Genomic DNA, 15,195 nt, shown 5'->3' with positions numbered 1-15,195 from the left:
GTTTCTGCAAGCAAAAACAAATATGGGCCGAAAACTTCCCCACTTTGATGCGAAAGGGGTTCAAATATGGCGTAGTATTTGGGGAATCATCGAAACATATATTTGATAAATAGTTTCTCCTAAAAGTTTCTCCTAAAGACTTAAAATGGTTTAACGCCTATGGTTTGCAATACTTTTGTAAACTTTTTCTCGGTTAATTTTTTACCATGGCTTGGTCCGAGCAATCACTGTTAAAACAGACTTTAAATCTGTAGTATGAAACACACTATTATGTGCCTAATACGCAAACTATTGAATCGAAAGTTTTGCTGTACACTGCCTTAAGATTTCGCATTTAAATTTGCGGCTGTAAATACACCCTATTGACACTTCATTATAAGGCGAAGCTTATCGCAAAGTAATTGGTCGCCCCAAAAAATGCTGACGCCGCATTTAAAGCAAGCATTATAAATGTGTTGCCGATATTCTGCCTTGAACATCCCTACTCACAATGCTTCCCTGCGTTAATTGTACGGTGGGTAAAACTTTATTCACGGCCTTAACTCTTTTTGTATTACCGCGACAATACGATGAAATACGATTTAAAGAATATTTGAAAAAATTGTATTTGGAGAATATTTGCTATTTACACCTGTATAGTATGTTACTCCAATCCAACATATCAATACACAATTTTAAGTTGTGCAGGCCTGGTGTAGATATGTTGGATTGGAGTTGCCACCAGATTTCGCATTTAAATTTGCGGCGGTAAAATAAGTTGTTTCTTAAGACCATTAAGTAATTTTACTAAAGAGAAGCCTCTTTTTAAAATGCAAGTAGCACGAGCCCAGTTTTGGACGTGCCACTTCGCACAATGAAAGTCTCACGCGCGAGACAATAAAGCGCAGCAGGCGGTGAGTCGCTTCGTCACTTCACAAGCTGGACAAAGCAAGCAAATATGAACGAATTCTGTATGAAAGTTTTTCTGCTGCTAGATGGCAGTCGTTAGCTACAAAGAGCTAAAGCGCAATATTTCAGGTTTTTCCCCCCCAAGCAAAGGCCCCTGGGGGTGCAGCCTCATAAACTTCTACAAAGCACCTATATACCACTCTACGCCATGTCTGAAAATTTGAAGGTTCTACGATGTATACTTTTTCTATAAAGCTTCGGACAAAAATCGATCTGAAACATGCCATAGGAAACCAAAAAAGAATAGCGGCAAAAACAAGATATGTCCCGAAAATATATTTTCGGCCTATATAATAACGTCAAAAACAAGATATGGCCCGAAAATAAATTTTCGGCTTTTTTATAGGAATTGATGTTACATTATAATTATCGGTTTAGCAGGTATGTGTTGTTCAAGTTGTGAGTGGAATTATGGCAAAAATGTGGGACCGGTTGAGCAGCAGTGAAAGAAATTTTGGTTAAACGAATAAGATTGTGTAAGTGTATCTTAAACTGTTGTTGAGCAAATAAAAAAAGAGAGAATACATTGAGGATTAAATTGCCAGACACAAAAAATTTTGGTATTTCGGTAATACCAAAAACCTAAAAAGATTTAATCCTAAACCACAGACAGTAGGCCCGGGTTCCCAGGTCAACAAACTTTGTACCACCCTGGAACTGCATGCATTATTTTTATTACATTATGTTATGGCTTAACTTTCTATGTCATCTTTAAAAGAACTCGCGGTTGTGAGATAAGTAAAGACTGTCAATGCGACCATCGAGGTTGGCACCCCTGGTCTAGAAGTTGATAACATATCGTGCATTCAGTTTAAACGGGCAAAAATAGTAATTTAAATAGGGTCAGCCTTTTTTTAGGTTCATTAATAAGGCAAAAAAACGCTTATATAGCCAATAGTTTGCAATGAGACATTTTAAAAAGGGCCGTTGGACGCACTGCACCTTACCACCCCCCTTGAATCCAAACATGGCAAGTCATCCCCCTTAAATCCAAACAAATCCAAGCATGATGAGTCATAGAAAACTTGTTTAACCCCGAAAAATGCCAAACATCATAACCAAACAACTTGAACATACGTACTGTTCGTTGGTCACTTTGAGTAAACCCTTAACGCAACGCATTACAATTTAACAATTCACCGCGGCCACAAACAATGATGTCCACATGTGTCCGCCGGCCTGGGTTCGGACCAACCTATATGGTGTACTGTATTATACTGAACCCCAACAACACATATGACTTTGCTTTTATATTCTTAGGATTCAATTTTTACCCTGATTTACACTTTGTAGTATAAATAATTTTACTATTACATTCTCTTTTGTTTTAGAAATTGTGTTTGCTTTTCAATTTAATACAAAATTTTGCTTTGGTAGTGAATAATTTTGGGTACTTAAGTCGAAGCAAGATAGGCCATGACAATGAATCCTGAATAGTAAGTAAACTAAGGCAATGCTTGCGAACTATGTGTATAATCAGGTGTACTAGGGTTGCAAAATTCCTGGCAATTTTCAGAGCGGAAACTTTCCATGGAAATTTGGGGAATTAACAGGAATTTTGGGAAATTTTCGGAAACATTTAAAAGAATCTTCGTTTAATATTGAAACAGGAAAATAATGGCCTTATACTGTGAAAACAACACTGACCAGTCTGAGCCAAAATATCCCCAGCTTACGGTAGCTAAATCTTTAACATTTGTTGTTTTGTGAGTTACAAAGGCGTTGTACTAGTTCAGGGGTCGGCAACCTACGGCCCTATTTGACAAAATAGACACAAGTCCATTTCACAGACTTTTTGGCTATTTTAACTCCGTAAGTTCGAAAAATTTTCCCGCTACGCGCGAATGATCTTCATACATTCGGTTGGTTTACGTTTTGTAATGTCTTTTCAAAAGATTAAAGCTTCTTTTACCGTTGCGGCGTGGAAAGCTGACAAGTGCGTCACGGACAAACGGAAATCGTATTTAAACTTTTTTTGTCTTTTTTTAAACATTTTATTATTTTCGGCAGCGTAATAAAAACTGGAAAGAAATTTAAAAGAAATACCGGTATACCAAAAAAAACGTTTAAACTTAGCTTTTAAAAACTTAGCAAATATTGAATTAGACTAACCAATAAAGTTATCGCATTTCTTCAAAGTAGTTTCATTACACTTTTCATTAGTAGTATGGATGACGACGTGTGGACTCAAATTTTAACCAAACAAACGCTTTTTTTCGCGCTTTGCGCCAACACTTTACTGCCTCCTTAAATGTAATTAAACACGTCTTTAAGTGCAAAAAAACGATACCCGCCTGATTTACAGTTGTTCTAACATCTTAATAACACAATTCTTAGTTAACTTATTGTGCGGTCCGCAGAGATATTTCTAGTTTGGTTTAGGCCCGCGACTAGAAAAGGTTGCCGACCCCTGTACTAGTTGCTGCCGGATAGCATCTCCTCCTGCTCGTCTAGAAATGCTCAAGATAGGTTTTTAATATTTTTTTCTGGTTAATAAAATATTTACCAAATGTTTTAAACATAATAAATTTATGCCAAATTTGAAAATTCCCAATATTCCCATTATTTCCACCCCTTTACAATCCTAAGGTGTACCAACATTTTTAGTGAAACATATAGATTGTTCATTTTTAACCACTTTATCCAATGTTTGCTTAATTGTTTAATATCAACATTAAAAAATCTTCATCTATATGTTCTTAGTTAATGATTACCAACTAGCAAAATAACCAAACAGGTACCACAATTGTCATATTTGCAGCAGTTGAAATATTTTATATGTTTATTTCTGAAGATTTTGATTTAGAGGCAGTGTTAAAGTTTAAATTGTTATTCTGTAGAATATCACCTGTTCTTATGCATTACTATTTATTTATATATTTTTTTGTTTGTAGTGACTATCTTTTCAAATTGTTACTGATCGGAGACTCTGGTGTTGGAAAGTCCTGTTTATTATTGCGATTTGCAGTAAGTTGCTACCTTTTACTCCATTATGAATGTCAAAAATTTTTTTGTGTAATTTTTTTTGAAATATCAAACTATCAAGCTTTCCAGTTAATAGTTTATCGGATGTGATTTTTTTGTTGGGTCTTATTGATATTCAGACAAGAATAAAGGCCCTGAGCTTTAAATAATTGAAGGTAACATACATCCTTGATAGCATTGTGTCACAAGGATCAACCAGACTAATTAAAAAAATGTTGGCTTAAAACAGACGGAAAGTGACAACAAAGGCGCTAAGAATATGTTTCTAAAACTATGTTACCAAAACAAAACAATGTTAGTATAGCAAAATTGCACCAGGATCTCAGCCTGATTCATATCGTTAATCCAGTTTAATCTCATCCAGGGAAGAGTTCTATCTCTGCTAGACTCTTACAAATTAGTTTTAAAAAGGTAGTGAAAATTTTGACTATATTGGAACAATGGAACTATGGATAGCTAAGAAACATGATATAAAAATAAGGGTAATTTTTTCATAAACTGTAAGAATTTACAAAATGTGGTTTCTGAGAAGCAATTCACCATTAGTGTAGTTTGTAGGAAAAAAATTATACTGCTTGATCACATTTGTTGGTGACTTGCACTGCCATATAAACACTGTTTAAGACCGCCAGTGGATCTTTAAACCCTTATAGAATAGATTTAAACCATCCCAACTAGACCTGCTTTGAAATGATACAATTGCTAGGATGTTCAAGGTAGATACCTTATGTATTCATCATATTCATCATGATGATAAGTGTCAAAAAAAACACAAAGGTTAAAAAAGATCTGAAACAACTTTTAAAAAGACAAAATACTGCAGTTATGCTGAAATTGACATCATCAGGGCTACCATCTGAATATCAACAATAAAAATGCATTATTGTTTTTTTTTCACCTGTTGTCAAAGTTGTGTGGGAACTTCTAATCTAAGCAAAGTAGAAAGTGTTTTGTACTGTATTACTTTTAGGATGACACCTACACAGAAAGCTACATAAGTACAATCGGAGTTGATTTCAAGATTCGAACAATTGAACTTGACGGAAAGACCATAAAGCTTCAAATTGTAAGTTTTATTATAGAAAAATATGTTTATAGTCTCATTACCCAAATAAATATAATATAAACTTTTGTAATTAACTTGCCGAAATTTCAACTCGTCTAACAGGTTCATGTGCCAAGGTGTTTGTTGTTTCCTCAAAGTACCGTCTTATCTGTTTTCCATAATAAATTTGGGTACTGAAATTCTTGGCAAATAAAATGTCCCAATGTACGAAATGTGATAAAAACAACTTAAACAAGTCAATTTATTTAGTCAGAATGGTTCCAATTTTTATTCTAATTTTGTTACTTTTACAGTGGGATACAGCTGGCCAGGAAAGATTTAGAACAATTACATCCAGTTACTACAGAGGGGCGCATGGAATTATTGTTGTTTATGACGTTACGGACCAGGTGACTACATTTTCTTTACTTAATTTGCAAGAAAAAAAACAAAGCGAAATTGTATTAAATAAAAATATTTTAACTTTATTATTTATATAATCATGTTTTTTTGTAATTAGTGATGGTAACAAAATTAAAAATATCTTATTTTTGTCACTGGTTGTCAAATTGTATTCAGGTAAATAAGTAACTTTAATTTTCAGGAATCTTTTAACAATGTAAAACAGTGGTTACAAGAAATCGATCGATATGCTAGTGAAAATGTCAACAAACTACTAGTTGGAAACAAATGTGATCTAACAACCAAAAAAGTAGTTGATTACACTACTGCAAAGGTGAGCATTTGTGCGTTCTAAAGGTGATAGGTGGTAACGTTTTTCTGTTAATAAACCAAATATGGTGGAAACCTATTAACTAGGATATCAACTTTCTTTAAATGTTTATTGTTAAAAAAAATATTGTTTATTAGATAAATCAGGGTGGTCCAAACCCAGGCCCGCGGGCCGCGTGTGGGACATCATTGTTTATGGCCCCGCGAACACTATTGAATTATTGTAATCCGTATAGTTGAGGGTTTAATCAAATGACCAACGATCAGCAAGCATACTGCAATTGTGTTTGGTTATGATTACATTTTTTTCGGTTACACTATTAAATAAACCAGATTAGCCTACTATCGTTTATAAAGTTCTAATCCAGAACGCCGAATTTTTGAGATGTATTAGACCGGCTTGAAAGTCGCACTACGTCCTATATGGGACTTTTTAAAATGGCTGTTTTGCGAACTTATAAGTTATATTTGCTTTTTGTTTTCCGTCTTTAATATGAGTATAACATAAAAATACAGCCCAATATAAATTACTATTTCTGCCCCTTCAAAGTAAATGAACGATAAAATATGCTGCGCTTCCCGAAAGTATTGTTTTACAGCAGTGGTTCTCAACCGGGGTGCCCTGGCACCCTATAGCAGCGGTCTCCAACCTGTGGGTTGCGACCCCAAGTGGGATCGCCTGAAATTTGTCTGGGGTCGCCATAACTCACCATATTTGTGCTGTTTTAGTACGATTTATGTATTTGTTTTTTTAGAACAACGTCACACAAATAAACGTGACCGATTATATAGCATAGACAAGCTTTTCTTTTTTCTACATCAGGGGTTCTTAAACTGGGGTCCGTGGGCCCTTTGGGTTCCGTGATAATTTTTAGGGGTTCATGAACCCTTATTGAAGTATTACTGTATATTTAGGAAGTAAATCAATTTATCAAAAAAAAACTGTTTAATTAAAAATAAAACAGTTTTGCACTGACGATACTAAGACTCCATGCAACTTTCACATTTTTGGACAGAAATCAGCAGATTTATCAGCAGAAGTCTATTTGTATTGTGACGTAAATTTATAACGTCACTTTTAAATTTTTTTTGCCTTTTGTTTTTGCCCTACTTAAGAGCTGCTAGGTTAAAATGAACTAAAGAATACCTAACAATCTCTATTATTTGACGTATTAGTGGGGGATTGCGGCAGACTGTTGCTACTGGCCACATTATCATGTAAGACCGGAATCTGTCTGCGGGCCGCTCAAAATCCCGTCGCAGGCCGTATGTTGCCCGCCCCTGGTCTATAGTGATTGTTTTTTAAACTTAATATAGAAGTACTTGCCAAATAAAACGAGAAATGCAAACACGTAACAACTCTATGGTTGAAATTGAGTACTTTTCAAAATAATGAACAACCTCTATGCTTGTAGGACTGGATTTTCCTCACTAAACAACTTGCTTCGCACTTCAAAAACTTTTTTTAGAAAAACTCAACAAAATTAATTCCTGCCAATTTTACTGCATAATGTGTCTACATATTCAGGCATTTCAAAAATATATGTGATTGAATATTTGAAAAAAAAAAGTTACAACCATATGTTTTTTTTGTGTAATAAAGATGTTTCAAACAAATATTTTTTTTATGAAATAACACTGGTCAACAAAATTTCACTTTTTTTTATTTCAAATATACCTTTAGTTTTTTTCTGCCAATCACATTTTTAAGATAACGTCAAATTTAAATTTTCTTCTTATATCGCTAAGTTGATAGGGTATTCTGCTGTAGTGATCAGAAATTAAAGTTGATATGTTAGGAGGTGGCAATGCAACTACAAAGTACAACAAAGATGTGTTGTTACTGGGGCCATTTTTTGACTTTATTTTAACCTAACAAAATGGCTTATTTGTAGACGCCACAATTCTTCCTTGAATTGATACCACTTACCCAAACATAATATTTTGTCGTTTTCAGACCCAAACGTAGGGCTTAATATTTTGTCGAAAAGTCAAGGTGTTTTACGGATTATTAAAAGTGTGTCGTGTTTTTGGTGATATATTTAGGTAGCTTGTGTTATTTTGTCCTTGTGGAAAGGGAACTGTGCCTCAATTTTCTCCCCACGGTAATATCTAATAAACAGCAAATTAAACAGGGAAGAAGTAATGTAACCCCCTTCACGCGACTTTAATTCTTAAAATCCAAACTGTTGATCTTCGAAAAGACCCGGTTTTTGAAGAGAAAGTTTATAAGAATTATTTAAATACGTAACAATAAATAAACAATGGACAATTTGCGATAAAAGTTACTGCGGATTCAAGTGGGCATTATGACATTTCCTGCTTTTATGGGTTAATATGGTATAATTGTGTCGCAGTTCCTGATTCACAATGCTTCCACAACGATTTTTACAAAAATTACTCTCAAGAAACACAAAAACTTTGTCAAAAGCCATAATTTGACAAATTTTGACTTTATTGAAAATTTTGACTTTATTGTAAATATTGACTTTGTTGTAAATTTTCACTTTATTTTGACCTATAAACTTCTTAGAAACAGTCCCCTAGATGCTGAAAACAACGTTTTGATTTTTTATGCTTTTACATTAATAGGGCAAAAAAGAGCATAGTCAGTAAAAACTCTTATTTAGAGCGGGGGCGTGCAACCTTTTATTCTGCCAGGCCAAATATGTGTAAAGAAATCCAAATCCGCACTGACGATTGTAAAGTAATACATGTTTTCTGTAAATTAATTTGTCTAATCGGTTTTCATCACCCATGCGGTGTATGTTTTGTTTATCATAAGTAGAAAAACCAAGGAAAAATATGACTTTAGAAGAGTGCTCAACACAGCAGTTGAGTGTTTGACAATAATTCGGCGTCATGAAGCCGAAAACTATTTTTGGGGCCTTTTTTAAACACAGTCACACTTTTCACGTGATTTCTATACGGATACAGCTGTAGGGTCGATGGCCCTTGCAAGTTGACAAAATCATCTTGATAAATGCAAATGAGATAATAGTTCGCGATTCTTAATTGTGTGCTAAAGGCATCTTATATCCAATCTTGCTAAATTGGACGTTTTGTCTACTTAACCCAAAGAGTCTGGTATTTTTCGCGAGACCGCTTTGTTGCCATATCCTTGAACGTATTTAAACTCAATTGAAGTTGCGCATACAAGTTTCTTCAGAATATTAGTTTCATGACAGCACGAACGCTTTGTTACGCCATTTTTCAAACTTTCACGACTCGCCCCCATACAAAAAAACATTAAATCTGCCGCGGGGCCCCTGCCAACTCAGGGTTGAAATACTTTGTACCGGTACACTACAAATAATATTTTCGCAGTCGAAAATTTTCTTAAAGGGAACACTGACTATTAGTTTATGATACTTAGGGAAAGGCGGGGCAAAACGGACACCTTAATTAAGGGATAAATGCTATTTTTTAAGTTTTACTAAATGTTTTTGATAAACATGGTGAAACCGAAAGGTCTCACTGAAAGTTACTTCTATGCTTAAATAAAGCAACTGGGAGAAGCATACATTCTGAATACATTAACATTTTTAGACGATTTTGGCACATACAAAATGGACCCCTAGATGGGCAAAACCTACCCCACAATTAAAATATAATTTCATTGCCTTGTGTGAAAATGCAGGATGACGGATTTTTGTTTAAGGGGCGCATAAAAATTTTCCGAAAAATTGACAGTCGCAATTTTTGTTAAGGAGAAAAGTGAGGGGTCCAGTATGGCCAATTAAAACGTGTTTTTAATGTAGGCCTATGTATGTATGTATTTTTATTACTTTTTGTACCTCATAATTGTACAATTGTTCTTCTTGCAAAATTTTATGCCAAAGTTCGACCACCTATTCGGGCAATATATTGTAAAAAAACTACTTTTTAGCTGCGCTGTACAGAGAAATTTGTTTCTTTTTTTTTAAAACTCGCATAAACATTGAAATTGAATATAAAACAATTACATTTCAAATGAGCGAAAAAGATCAAACGGACATTTTTAATATGCTCTCTTTGCATGGCCATAAGTAGCTATTCGAAAGCATTTCAAAAACAAAAAAATTGCAGTGCTCAGTGTAATTCACTTCACACAAAGTTGTAAACTTTCAGCAACTGCATCCAAAACACATTTTATAGTTTTATTTTGTTAGCAGATAACATTCTATTCTAATATGTTAGCAGGTCACATTCTATTCTAATTCTAATAAACTAAGAATTTACATGCTATATAGGCTAAGGCGACCTAGACTAAGGAACAGTCAGGAAGTTTTAATATTTTAACAGTTACCTGAATGTTTAGTGGTGCGGGCCAAAAACCAAAGCACACCGCGGGCCACATATTTTGGTTACGCGGGCCGCAGGTTGCACGCCCCTGATTTAGGGGCATCATAAGAGCACTTGCTATTATATGTTTTATGGTCAATATATTTTTGAACAAATTTTAATATGCATCTAATAGCTCTCTTTTGTGGTTCTTCTGTTATCATTGCCAATCTTTGAGACAACTAATGTGATGTTAACATTGATTTAAATAGAAATAAGTTGTAATGTTATATTTAGTAAACAAAAATAAACTTCAATAATGAAAACCAGTCTTGTGAAAGGGTCTGCTTGGATGTGTTCAACAGGATTTCTCGGTTTTTTTTTTTCAGGAATACGCTGACACTTTAAAAATCCCCTTCCTTGAAACAAGCGCCAAGACAGCAAATAATGTTGAACAAGCCTTTATGACAATGGCGGCTGAAATAAAGAATCGAATGGGTCCAGGAACTGCTGCTTCTCCAGGTTGATACTAAAAATTTTATTTATACTTTTGTGTTCTAGCCATGCTGTTTTTAAAGGACCTATTTGCTTTTCTAAATATTTTTAATATTTTACAGTATTGACTGAAGAGTTTTCATTATTCTTCCTAATCACACACCTATGCCTGATCATGTTCATTAATGTGTAAAACATATTCTTCTTTTCCATTGCCAATTTGTCGTTTTTAACAAGCACTTTATGTTCTTTTGGGAAATATATGAATCTCCAAATGTTTTGTTTAAATTGGGTCATTGATATAAATCACTAGATTAACACCCTTTTTACTAAACCACCTATTCACAGGACATTATCCAGAAAGATAAATAACCTGAACTAATTGGCACCAAAGCAGTCATTAAATTCCAATTTCAGCATGTAATAATTAATCATCTAGGCATTAAAATTGAATTTCACTACAGTAGTCCAGCAAAAACGTTTGTTCAGCCATTGACCAATGCAAAAGTGTTTAAAATCATTTGTTGGTAATTTTGTCTTATCAAAATGTTAGCTATAAAAATGACTTTTAAAAACAAGATTGGCTATTTGAGGAAATGGTTGAGTAACCAGTTTAGTTGAAACACAAGGTAAAAAAATTGTAAAAATTACCAAAGATCAATCATAATACATAAATTGTTCGGCTGTTCCCTTGTTATTGCTCCAATAAAGATATACTGTGCTGCACTTTGCTGCTATTAAGATTTGTTCTTTATTTTAAAGGGCAAAGAGCCAATGTTGATATATCAAGTAAACCGGTAGATGGAAACAAAGGAGGGTGCTGTTAATATCCTTGTTTTCTGCATTTTTTGCCGAAGACTGTTTCATAGGACTCCACCCAATCAGTTGATGCAAGGAAATATCTGTGTTTAAGTTGAATTACAGCTGTGTAATTGTGGTCAACTGAAACATTTCATACACTTCAATATCAGACAATGCCTAAATCAATTCCTTAGGTAACCCATACCTTACTACAGGCAATAATAACAATTGTTACAGATAATTGCCTTTTATCTCTTACAATAGAGAAAATCAATTTTTACTGTCGGAACTTTTATATCATTGTGTGGTAATAGTATACGCATATTTATTAGATTCTCACACACTCATGCTTGGCCATAGTTAAATGTATTTCTGGTGGTTTTCCTTTATTTCGATGCTTTAGTGTTGTAAGTGTATATATATATCTATTACCACCTTTTGAATTATTTCTATCTTTCCATTCTTAGATAGTAATATTAAATTATATTTTACAGTAACACTACTATGATTATTGATGTTCTATTTACTGTTGTCCATGATTGTGTTGAAGCTTATACAGAAAGGCACTGTATACAGTTAGTGATTTGTTATTGCAACATGGTAATTGATTAACAGGGCTGCCTAAAACCCTATTACTTAATGTTAGCATTTAGTTTTCCTGTTGAAATATATGTGGCCATTTTTGCAATACTTTCCTAATACTTTTAGGAACTAATATTTGTTATGTTAAATACAGTTTTATTTGGAAGACTTTTATTTCATAAAATATTTTGTGATAATATGTAGAAGAGTGTTTCCCTATATTTCAAAGTTGGTATTGTATATTTTAATGTCCACGGAAATATTTTACTTACAATTTCATTCCATGGCAATATGACTTGCATACTGAATACGAGTTTTGCGATTGTTTTTTTTCTTTTTGAAGAATTGTCACCAGCTAGAATAATAATTAGTCCTAACTTGATATCATTTTTTCTCCCAATTAACTTGTCTAAATCATCTAATGTTTTGTTCAATGTGCATAACGAGCTGACATATTTCTTTCAAAAAGAATAGTTTAAAGAAATCCATGTGAAATACGTATAAGGATATTTTCTGGCAAGTTTAATAATAATTATTGATCGGTCTATATGGCCTATTGCGTAACTGATAACCACTTCGTCTTTCACTTAATATCGTTGTTTGAAATTGTTACAGAAATTGTGTTAGGTGCCCAACCTAGACAATAAACAACTGATGAAAATGCAGTGCAGTGAACTTTACGCATTGAATTAAAAAAACAGCAAAATGAAGTAATGATATTGCCGATCTAATCGTTTTAAACCAATGGCTCCGTTTTGGGTTCTACTCTCCAGATCTAGTATAGAGCGATAAGGACTTTCAAAACCAACGTGCAATTCGGAATCACGTCTCTCTCGAAAAGCCTGCGCACTTCCAATAGCATACAGGCCCATAATCTTTTATTATCCATTTGATGTCCGTTAGTTAAAAGACACCGTCGTAAATTTAAGATCCTATGGAAAAAGGAGTTTGGTAATTTACCTATGTTTTCCGTAATAATCATATCGTACACATCTACCGTGATCTCGTCAGTTAATTAGCAAAACGTTAAATTCACGTACATATTACATTGGAACTACCGGCTAAAAACCTGGTATACAAATTACGTTGATGCTAGTAACGCTAAATCGTGACGATCTCTTATTATAATAAATGGCAAAGTTTGTCCACCGGTCGGTCGTTGGCATATGGTCTTAAAGAAAAAGATGGAGCAACGTCGCTCACACTGTCCATAGAAGTGCTATTGGGTAAAATAGAAAGAAACCCGTGTGCTCCCAGACAGAAAAAATAGTCTCTTAACCACTACAAAAAGTCGCGCATCTCAAGCGAGAGTCGTCGCAAACCAGTCGCGTAGTCCTAAGCAATTTTTATTTTTAAAGGTTTTTTTGTTACGTATGACGCAGTTTGGTGCTGGGATTGGCCCACGTATTTGCTTGAATATCACGCAACTGCTGTTACAACCTAAAGTTTTACCTTTGTTAGTAATTCTGGATCGATAAATGTGACCGGTTTTCACCATTACAAAAACACCACATAGCATTGCACTTTGATTACATGATAAATTGTCACAATATTTTTGTAAACCATCGACTGTAACATGTGGCTTCAGCAAACTTTTATTCCACGCCAAACGATTAGATGCCGCTTCCACACAGGCCGTATATCTTTAGAAGATGATAGTTTTATTGTGGGAAAGCATTTAGTTGAACCCGCTTTGCTAGGCCTAAACTAGGGTAGCCATATTTTAAAACGCGAAATTCCTGACAAATTTACCGCGGTTGCATTGGCCAACTCCAGATCATGGACCCTAAAAAAACTCAAGAAATACGGTACCGTAAAAATGATTTGTTAAAACGTGACGTATTTTTTATAATAAAGATGGAAAACAATGGCTTGCTGCGTGAAAAATTAATATGTATATAGTTCAAGTTGCCCAAATTTCATTTCGATGGTGCGATGAGACCCACGGCGCATTCTGACTGATCCGATTTCAACAAAATGGGCTACACATAGATTTCGCGCTGTTTTATTTAGGCTACATATTTTTTACTAAGTTTATCAGAACTGATGTGCGATTTATATCTGCGCTACTTTTATCGTGCACTGTACTAGTCGCATTCAGTGTTATTTACCCTGATGTACTAGTCGCATTCAGTGTTATTTACCCTGTTGAAGACGACCTGTATAGGACGTCGAACCGTCGGAGTAAAAAAAAATTACATTTGTCAGAAGAGCTCTACAAACTTGATATTATGCCTGGCAGCAATAGCTTATATATCTGCGCTACGTTTGGAAACGAGATGCATGTACCAGGGTTACCAACTAAAAATTCTGCTTCCCATTTAAATTCTATCATTTCTGAAGCATCAATATTTTACTTGTATTTCACTCGTGGATTACGTAAATTTAGGATTTTGCAAACCCAACTCGAATCCTTAAAATAGACAATGTTTATTATATAAATTCGCCTAATAAACAGCAACTAGGCCAGTTAAAAAATTGTGTGTAGCCAAATAAATAGACTTTAAACCAGGGAGTCGAACCGTTTGACTTTTCCGGTTCAAGTTCAGTTCGGGTTCAAGGATTTTTACGGAATCCGGTTCAGTTCCGGTTTAGGTTTCGAGCAATTTAAAAGTCCCGGTTCAGTTCCGGTTCGACCATTGTTATTTCAAAACCGGTTCATACTGTTCCGGTTCGGATACAATATAAGTTGCGTTAAATCTAAAAATGTGTAAATATTTGAATTATAAGTCATTTAATCTAAGTTACGTGACGTTTTAAAAAGACAGCCACTCATTATTCAAATATCTGAAAAATAAAAAATCCACGTTTTATTTATTAATATTAATATTTTTTTTTACAAAATTTCGAACATGGCATAAAAACTTTCCCATAAAATATTGAACATGGCGTAACATAAAGTTGTGACGTCATGCTGGAGTGAACCGCTTTTGTTTACAGGTTCGGGTTCGGTTATGGTTCAGGTTCTTTCAAATTATTCGGTTCAGTTTCGGTTCGGCTCCTTAAAACCTTGCAAAAAACGGTTCAGGTTCGGTTACGGTTCGGGAAAAATTGACCCAAAACCGGTTCATAAAGTTCCGGTTCGGTTCCGGTTCGACTCCCTGCTTTAAACAACTTAAAACAAGTGTGTTTTCGCAGTAGGTTTTGTGGTGGACAAATGATGTTTACCTGCAACTCCATATTGGATAAAGAAAAATATATAATCTTGCTTGTTTAAGGTTTTTCATCATTTAACTTGCAGTACAAAAATGAAAACAAAACATGCTGGGTAAAATTAGTTTTCTAACTGAGCTTATTAAAATAGAACACAATACACAAGAACACTTTTCAAAAGCGTTAAAAAT

General features: G+C 34.3%; 1 protein-coding gene across 1 annotated transcript; it reads left to right on the top strand.

Annotated features, from left to right (window-relative positions):
- The first annotated feature begins 2,238 nt into the window (after positions 1 to 2,238).
- On the top strand, positions 2,239 to 12,023 carry LOC146168077 (ras-related protein ORAB-1). The gene is made up of 7 exons (XM_083390811.1): positions 2,239 to 2,384; positions 3,843 to 3,915; positions 4,904 to 4,999; positions 5,293 to 5,388; positions 5,583 to 5,714; positions 10,363 to 10,495; positions 11,231 to 12,023. Exons 1-7 carry the CDS (start codon positions 2,365 to 2,367, stop codon positions 11,293 to 11,295), a joined length of 615 nt encoding a protein of 204 aa, XP_083246937.1. The 5' UTR covers positions 2,239 to 2,364; the 3' UTR covers positions 11,296 to 12,023.
- Positions 12,024 to 15,195: the final 3,172 nt, after the last annotated feature.

This window comes from Ascidiella aspersa, chromosome 1 (assembly GCF_963924565.1).
Source record: "Ascidiella aspersa chromosome 1, kaAscAspe10.2, whole genome shotgun sequence".
Lineage (NCBI taxonomy): Eukaryota > Metazoa > Chordata > Ascidiacea > Phlebobranchia > Ascidiidae > Ascidiella > Ascidiella aspersa.
The sequence above is the reverse complement of the archived record's forward strand: the minus strand, read 5'-3'. Positions and strand labels throughout refer to the sequence as shown.